Source organism: Elaeis guineensis, chromosome 8, assembly GCF_000442705.2.
Source record: "Elaeis guineensis isolate ETL-2024a chromosome 8, EG11, whole genome shotgun sequence".
Classification (NCBI taxonomy): domain Eukaryota; kingdom Viridiplantae; phylum Streptophyta; class Magnoliopsida; order Arecales; family Arecaceae; genus Elaeis; species Elaeis guineensis.
In genome coordinates, this window is record NC_026000.2 from 54,658,750 (window position 1) to 54,667,718 (window position 8,969).

Consider the following 8,969-nt stretch of genomic DNA (forward strand, 5'->3'; position numbering starts at 1 on the left):
TTTGAGAAGTTAAGTCCATGAATCTGTGGCCACAGTAGAGTGATTGATGGAAAAAAATTTTCATAGACATCACATCTGTACTTGAGCTAATCAAATCTATCATATAACTGATGTTGAGATTTGATGATTTATCTATGACCTGCTATCTAGTCAGGACTCACAATAGAGAGATTGAATTATACATTAACTACACCTAGAGGTTCATTTCAGTTCTACTGGATTGTCACTATATACTGCTAGGTGTCACTGGTAGATTGTGAGAGCTCACTAGGATTGAATCCAGGCTTCATTCAGATTCAGCAGGCTAAATTTTGGATAATCAAAATTTAGATTATAGAGGATTGATCCTGAGTGGATACTCGTAGAAATCAGATACTTATGCGGCTAACAGAAAGCCTCATCTCTTTTAGATCTAATTTTGAAGAAAGAAATTATGAAATAGGTATGTGATTTGATCACAATCTGAATTTTAGCATATATCAATTTCAACATATGAAATAGATCCATGTGATTTTATATTTTTATGCATGCAAAATTTAGATTAAAAATATTTTAATCTTATTCTTCACTACGGTGTTTAGAAAATAAAAATTTTGAAATACATATACATGCACCAAACCCAAAATTCTAATATCTATGTCGCACACAATGACCTACACTTGATAAACATCATCGTCTTTTAATGACGTATCATTTGATCGTAAATATGTTTAAGAACTATTCGATAAATCTTTCATTATTGATTGTCATATAGTTTTAAGGACTTCATTACAACATTAGAGTTCAATCAAAGAAGATGTACATTTTGTGATGAAAAATATCAAATAATTTTTATTAATTCATAATTTATATACAAATTATAAAGAGCACAAGCATCCAAATGATTGGCTTTAAAAAATATTTTCTAACACAAATGTTCAATGGAAGGAGTTTCATCGCACTGGTCCAATGCCGAGATGATTTGGCCATCCATAAATCGGCCAATGCCAATCGGATCTAATTGCTCCCAAATCGATCGACACTTTTTAAATTCTCTAAATTAGGCTCGGAGTTGGAGGGCTGGTGATCCAAATTATCTTTGATTTTTGAATTATTTTATTCTCTTTCTTGGTTTATATTCAAAAATTTAAATTTTGGAGCAAGATTCAAACAAAAAAGGAGATTCATATTAGGAGCTAAAGAAGAAAGGAGAGGCACAGTGCAAGGTATGAGCCATTATGATACCACCATCAAAATAGTCAGATCTCACTACTCATATCCAAACCTCCCTTGCTCTTGGCATCGATTCTATTCAGATCCAAACTCCTGAAATCCCCTCTCCCCATAAGTGGCACATCTACAAAAAAAAATTGAGGGAGGGGTTTCTCCTCTGGTCCCATCCCATCATTAGTGATGGCCAAAAAAGAGAAAAAAAAGAGAAGAAAAGAGAGAGGAGTGGGGAAGAAGGTAAAAAGGGCACCGATGGTCATCGGCCTCCCTGTGCACTTGTGCGCATCTCTGATGCTGAGCCTCGCCAGATCAGCGGTCCCTGCTCCTCCCATGCGCCCACGCATATCTCCGACATTGAAACTCATCGAATCGGTGTTCCTTGCTCCTCCCGCGTGCCTGCGCACATCTCCGATGCCTAGCCTCGCCAGATCGATGATTCCCACTCCTCACATGCACACGCATGCATATCCGATGTTGAGCCTCATCAGATTGGTGGTCCCTACTCCTGCTCGCCCGCACGCATCTCCAACACCAAGCCTTATCGGATCGGCGGTCCCTGCTCCTCTCGCACGTCTGTACGCATCTCCGATGTCGAGCCTCACTGGATTGGCGATCCTGCATGCCCCACTCTCCTCCATCATGCGTTGAGCCTCGCTGGATCAACGGTCCCACATGCCCCACTCTCCTCCGTCATGCATCGAGCCCTACCGGATCGATGGCCCCTGGCCTTCTCCATGTGTGTCTGTGCTCCTCTGTTGCACGTTGAGGCCTCCTCCACGTGTCTTTCCTACCTCTGATGATGTCCACATGCGTTGGCCGACGACTCCTTGGCATGCACCTCTCCCTTGGACAATGATATCTCCAGCACCTCTTCTTTGGCCGATGCCTCTGCATGCACCCCTCCAACCGATGCCTCCACATGCCTCCCTTGGCTGACTCCTTCTCCGTGTGCCCCTTTGTTGGACAATGCATCTCGCGTGCTCCTTCGGCGATGCCAAGACAGTCCCCATCTACTGGTCTAAAAGAAAAAAAAGAAAAGAAAGAAGAAGAAGAAAAGAAAAAGAGGAGGGAAATTAAAGTAATCTAAGGCAAAGATCAAACTCTAATTGAGGCAAATAACAAGAAGGGGTCAAACAGAATCCAAAGGCTCTTAAACAAAAAACTCATGGCAAGAGACTCTTGAGCTTTCATCCACTATTCTTCCTCTTCCTTCTCACAAGACCATAAGACACTAAAATCAAGGCAGAGTCGAGGAAAAAATCAAACTCGAGCCAAGGAGAAATCAAGGTCGGGCCAAGTAGAAAATCAAGGTCGGGCCAAGGAGAAAATCAAAGTCGGGCTGATGAAAAAACAAATCCGAGCCGAGAAAAAAATCAAGGCCGAGCCGAGGAGAAATCAAAGCCGAGCTAAGAAGAAAATCAAATCCGAGCAGAGGCCAAAGTCAAGGCCGAGCCAAGGAGAAAGCAAGTCCAAACTGAGAAGAAAATCAAATCCGAGCCGAGGCCAAAGTCAAGATCGAGTCGAGGAGAAATCAAGGCCAAGCCGAGAAGAAAATCAAATCTGAGTTGAGGCCAAAGTCAAGGCCGAGCCGAGGAGAAATCAAGTCCGAGCCAAGAAAAAAATCAAATCTGAGCTGAGGCTAAAATTAAAGCCGAGCCGAGGAGAAAATCAAATTTGAGTTGAGGCAAAAATCAAGTCCAAGCTAAGATAAAAGTCAAAGCCGACTAGAGCTCAAATCCAAACCGACCAAAGCCCAGAACAAGATCGATCAGAACTCAAATCCAGACTGACTAGCATCCAAAACAAAATCGATCAGAGCTCAGATCTAGCTCGATCAGAGCTCAAAATCAGACTGATTAGAAGCAAATTTAGGCCCGAACTAAGCCAAAGCTCTAGTTCAAACTAAGACAAATAACAGGAATGAGTCAAGAGCTCTCAAATAAAGCTCACAACTCTCATAGTAAAAGGATTTCAGATTCTATCTATTATCCTATATCATTCTTTTTGAATAACAGATCTTCAAGCACTTAAGCTAAAGTGAGGACCAATATGAGCAAACTAAAGCTAGACTATCAAGCAAAAGGCAATAGTTGAAATGAAGGATCAAGTAAAGCTCATCGTCAAGGTGAAGCCTAAAGCCGATCCGAGAAAATCAATCCCTGATCGATCTACAAAGGTCAACCCCTCAGGAGTAAGCTCCCGAAAGCCAAACTCCCAAAGGATAACCTCCAAAAGCCGAGCTCCTAGAAGCAAAATGCCAACCAATGAAAATTAGTTGGAGGAAGACCGACTGAAACAGAGACCTCGACGACCAAGCAGCGGGGGTAACCTATAGAACCCCCAAAGGTCATGCCCGCTCAACAAATAAATGCCCATAAGGAAGGCCCTTCCAACGGCCCTAACAGGGGAGAGGTCAGATGGCCCTTTTATACCCCAACAAGGAAGGAGACCCTGTGGGGACCTCCGGATCTTTGATTCCCTACGAGAGGTGGTTGAGATCCCCGAGGCCACAACAGACCAGACTTTATGGGAACTTCGGATCCTTAATGCCCTTCAGGAGGTGCCTAAGATCTCCAAGGCCACAGTGGACCAGACCCTGTGGGGACCTTTGGATCCTTGTTGCCCTCCGGGAGGCACCTGAGATCCCCAAGGCCACAGCAGACCAAACCCTATGGGGACCTCCAGATCCTTGATGCCCTTTGGGAGGCATTGAAGATCCTCAAGACCACAATGGAACAGATCCTGTGGAGACCTTCGGATCCTTGATGCCCTTCGAAAGGTATCTGAGATCTCCGAGGCCACCGCGGATCAGACCTTGTGGGGACCTTCGGATCTCTGATGCCCTTTGGGAGGCGCTTGAAATCCCTGAGATCACAGCAGACAAAAAGACAGTCATTGATCGGCTCAGTCCTGGGAAACAAAAAAATGGCCTTTGATCGATTTTTGAACGAGAAAACTTCTGACCGGCCTAACAAATAAGGACCCTCAGCCTATGAACTCTAGCAACAAACAAGGGGTAATCTATAAGGACCCTTGAACGTCCCTCGCTCTTCAACGAGTAGAGCTGATGAAGACCCCGATGACTAAAAAGTTACAAACATTGAGGTGATGTAACTCCTCACCTCATCGAAAGCTATTGACACAACACATCTTCGGCAAAGTTGGAGTACTCCCTTCGCCCGACTCAATTTTGACACGGACTCGATAGTAGGGAGAATATTGTTGGGGATAATTTCATCTTAATCGAATATGTGAAGTCTACAAGGAAGGATTGACCTTCATGGATCCTAAAAGCTCACGCCTCTTTCAAAATTCAAATGACCATTGGTAGTAAAGAAGATAAGAAAGAATAGCAAATAAAATCTCTCCAAATAAAGAAAGGATAACGACTATATCTCTCCACAAGACTAACCGTCTGATTCTCTTTCCTCCCATAGCTCTTCAGCCTCCATTTATAAATAAAGAGGGATCCTTCATATATGAAATTTTTTTTCTCCCAACACGCTTACTCTTTTATTTTCGGATTTCTGATTTGAGTATTGGAGGGTCTCCGTCGGAACTACCTTCAATTAAAGATTTTTTTTACAGATCCTACCATCATCGTTCGATTATCGTTAACTTGCCATCACCGTTCAACTCTAACTAATCCGATCTTAAGATAAAAATCTGTGCCAACAAGTATCAAATGAATGAATGGATAAATAAATAAGTAAAAGAGCGTAGAGTTTGGAAAGGTAAAGCTAAAAGGCCTTGCAGAAGCCTTTCTCCCGGAAACACACAAGATAAAGAATCTTTATGATACACTTATTTTTGATTTAAAAAAAAAAAAATGGAGGAGGTGAATGGACCTAAATAGGAAATACACATCAAACCTACCCAAGATATTCTTATAAACCACGTGCGGGCAGTTGTTCATACTACTTTATTGAATAATTGCAAGACGAGGTTAAATCAGAGAGTTCCTGAGGAGTACCCTATCACTTCTCATTCCATCCACCAATTAATTTTATAATTCCACTTCTTGAACGGAGTAAACAAAACAAAAAAGAGGTCAAACGGAGAGATAGAGGGGAGACTGCGGAATTCGGACATGGATGCGTTAAATAGCCTAGTTTGGATCGGGGATGGATCGGACCTCATGAAGGCATCGACCAGAGAAGAGGTTTTCCGAGGCCTAATTGCTTCTCAAATTAAGTTGAATCTCTATGTAAGTCCAATTTTTCTTGTGCTACTCTTGTTTCTGAAAGCATTTTGGTGATTGAAATGGGAGCGAGATGAGATTTTGTGGGTGATTCATGTGGATAAATTTGAGCTTTCTGATGCACAGTTTGTGGGTACTATGAAATTTTGGGATTTGGATTTTACTCTTTCTTTTCATATATTAAAGGAAGGATTTTTAATCGTTTGGATCTGAAAAGTGGTTTTGTCATCGAGTTTCTGCTGGATGGATTGAGGATTTTGTTGTTTATTGGAATTTGTCAAACTTATCTTCTAAAACTACTCTCCTTTTTTACTGCTTTTCTCCCTTTTTCTCTTGAGGCTTTTGGCGACGGAAAATTACTTTGGAGTCCAATTCTAGTGGGAAGGCTGCAGTTTTGGGCTTTTCTTTTGATGCTAGCGTGAGAGATTGAATTGTCGGGTTTTGGATATCGAGGTTCATTGTGGGGGCGTTTTTAAAAGGATTGTTTTAAAAATCTTTCTGGTTATTATTCAATTTTGGTTTAGAAAACTTTGGTTTTAACACCTTTCTGGACTGTTTGTTAGAGATGCGCGGTTTAAGTTGATCTCTGAAGTGAGCAGTAGTAAACTTCTCAAGGAAACACTTGGATTAAGGGTTGATTTTGATGTCTTGTTGGCAGAGAAAATGGATCCTAAGCTGAGAAGAACTTCGGAATCGGCGGCAAAATCTTGTGCCCAAATGATGGGAGACCGATCAAGAAATTTCAACCTGGGCCAGCCATTCATCCAATGCAACCCCACCAATTTATGCTATGGTGGTAAGCATGAGCAAACCTTCCCAGAATTTCCCTCAGCCTTAGACACTGAAACCCAGAGCTTATATCAACCAGAGCATGAGGTAAAGAGCATAAATCAATTCAAACCAAGTCCCAATGTCAATAATGCAATTTTGGATTGGGACCCAAGATTGGTACTAAGCAACCTCTCCTTCCTTGAGCAAAAGATCCACCAAGTTCAAGATATAGTCCGGTCTATCATTAACCAGGAAGGTCAGTTCTCCAACCGAGCTAATGAAATGGTGGCTCAGCGGCAGCTTGTGACTGCAGATCTCACTAGCATCATAATTCAGTTGATCTCAACAGCAGGTTCTCTTCTTCCTTCTATGAAGAATACACTTGTCTCAACTAATCCATCGGTTGGGCAGGTGGGCAGCATCGTAGGTGCTCGAACTAGCTTCGGCATAAATGGCAGTCAGCAGCAGAATGAGGTCATACATATGGAGGTACCCAAGGCTTCAGCATATGATGATCTGATCGAAGGTTTTAACAATCGTGGGAATGAAGGCAGCGAGCTGATCAAAGGTTTGAATGCTCAAGGGAATGAAGGTGATGAGCTGATGAAATGTCTGAAAAGTTGTGAGGGTGAGGGAACTGAATCCATTCCTGTTGAAGACCATGAAGTGAAGGACTGTGATGATGGTGCTGATGGAGAAAACCTGCCCCCTGGTTCTTATGAAGTCTTGCAGTTGGAAAAGGAGGAGATTTTAGCACCACATACCCACTTCTGTACGATATGTGGGAAAGGATTCAAGAGAGATGCTAACCTAAGGATGCACATGAGAGGCCATGGAGATGAGTACAAGACCGCAGCTGCCCTTGCCAAGCCTCATAAGGAATCAACCTCAGAACCAGCACTTATAAAGAGGTACTCGTGCCCCTTTGTAGGATGTAAGAGGAACAAGGAGCACAAGAAGTTCCAACCTCTCAAGACGATTCTGTGTGTGAAAAATCATTACAAGAGAAGCCACTGTGACAAGAGCTTTACTTGCAGTAGATGCAATACCAAGAAGTTTTCAGTTATTGCAGATCTGAAAACTCATGAGAAGCATTGCGGTCGTGACAAATGGCTATGTTCCTGTGGGACAACATTCTCAAGGAAGGATAAGTTGTTCGGGCACGTTGCTTTATTCCAGGGCCATACACCTGTTCTTGCAGTGGATGAAGCCAACGTTTCGGGAATATCAGATCAAGTACAGGGCAATGAAGTGATAAATGGTATGGTGGGAAGTATGGATTATAACTTTGCTAGCAGCACCTTGGATGATGTTCAGATTCTCAATATTAAAGGTGTTGATGATGGACGAGGATGTTTCTCTCCTATGAATTTTGATGCCTGTAACTTTGGGGGACTTGATGAGTTCCCTCGTCCTGCATTTGAGGTTTCTGAAAGTTCATTCTCCTTTCTTTGTTCTGGGTCAAGTAATTTCATTCAAAGAAGTGGAGACAACTGATTTCCATCCTCCCATTATGGTGGCAATGGCTGAGAAGCATCATTGACCAGCAAGATGTATACAGTTTCTTGCATGATTTCACTAATTTCCTCCATTGCTTTCAATGTGTGCATAGAACCAGAATAGCTCAACTTTCTCATGTTTGGCATATGCCTCTTTCACATATATCCTGTGATGTTAATTAATGATAGTTTTACTCATCAGTTACCATAATATTTGACTCTGTATTTCTTCTCTTTGCAATCTATGAATATTTGTTTTATTGTCAACGATTTGTTATGTATAAAATTGAGCATGAAGTCAGGCTCTCATGCCTGGCAGTTTTAATTCTAATCATCTTTAAGTGCAGGTAGGGATAAAGGAAAAGATTTATATTCAAACGCATCCATGAGCATAATGAAGTTGCGAAGTTGTTTGCTTATGTTTGTCTTCTTTAATTAACAAAAGTTGCAGTACTTATTTTTTTTATTAAAAGAAATGGCAACAACTTAGTTGATCACAGAAAAACAGCAGGCTAATCAGGCCTAGAGATGTTCATGGGATTAGCATCTCAAAAGTTGGAAACAAATGACAACATTGTTGGAGTTGGCTAGCAGAACGTGCATTATGAATTCTTGCATGAAGATAAAAATTTTAGGAGACAAGGCCTCTCTTGGAATAATACATTGCATCTGACATACAGGAAATCAGGAATGATGATTGATGGGGATTATGAGCCATGACAACTCATATTTTAACATACAACTCATGCAGGAATAACAGGCTAGCTTGAATCATTTGTTTATCTAGGACATTGAGATGTAACCAAGTTTTTGGATCAATCATGTTCATTTCAGCATGAAGCTTTGCATGGTACAAGTGACATTTTGCACAGATCAAATGAACAAATTAGCTGACATGGATCTGGTTAGAACCACATCTTGATTAAAAAGAATGATAGAGAATTATTAGACAAATCCACTTTGACTTTGTTCGCCAATGTTGGAGCCAAATTCTTTTTTAAACCAGAAGTAGTTTGTCTGTAACACAAACTGCAGAGGGCATCTAAATCCATGAAGATTAGAAGTTTGTTCTAAAATGTGCTCATTAAATTAACTTCACCACCTCCCAAGGGATAGAAATCATACAATATAGCTGCATGCAAACAAATTGATGGATGGAGACTCAACAGATACATTAGTGTAGGACCTTAGCCCCCACCAACTTTCCAAAAGGCAATTATCCTTTGAAAAATTGATGAGGGCCTAAGGTCCTAAAGTGATATTAGAGCTAGGTTATAGGTTCGAAATCC

General features: G+C 41.5%; 1 protein-coding gene across 2 annotated transcripts; it reads left to right on the forward strand.

Moving 5' to 3' along the window:
* The first annotated feature begins 5,244 nt into the window (after window positions 1–5,244).
* On the forward strand, window positions 5,245–7,947 carry LOC105035784 (zinc finger protein STOP1 homolog). Of its 2 annotated transcripts, none has more exons than XM_010911484.3 (2): window positions 5,245–5,416; window positions 6,069–7,947. In XM_010911484.3, exon 2 carries the CDS (start codon window positions 6,074–6,076, stop codon window positions 7,676–7,678), a length of 1,605 nt encoding a protein of 534 aa, XP_010909786.1. In that variant the 5' UTR covers window positions 5,245–5,416; window positions 6,069–6,073; the 3' UTR covers window positions 7,679–7,947. The 2 variants fall into 2 exon arrangements, with proteins under 2 accessions (XP_010909786.1, XP_029117888.1); XM_029262055.2 differs by having other exon boundaries at window positions 5,250–5,416; window positions 5,974–7,947.
* The last annotated feature ends 1,022 nt before the right edge of the window (window positions 7,948–8,969 follow it).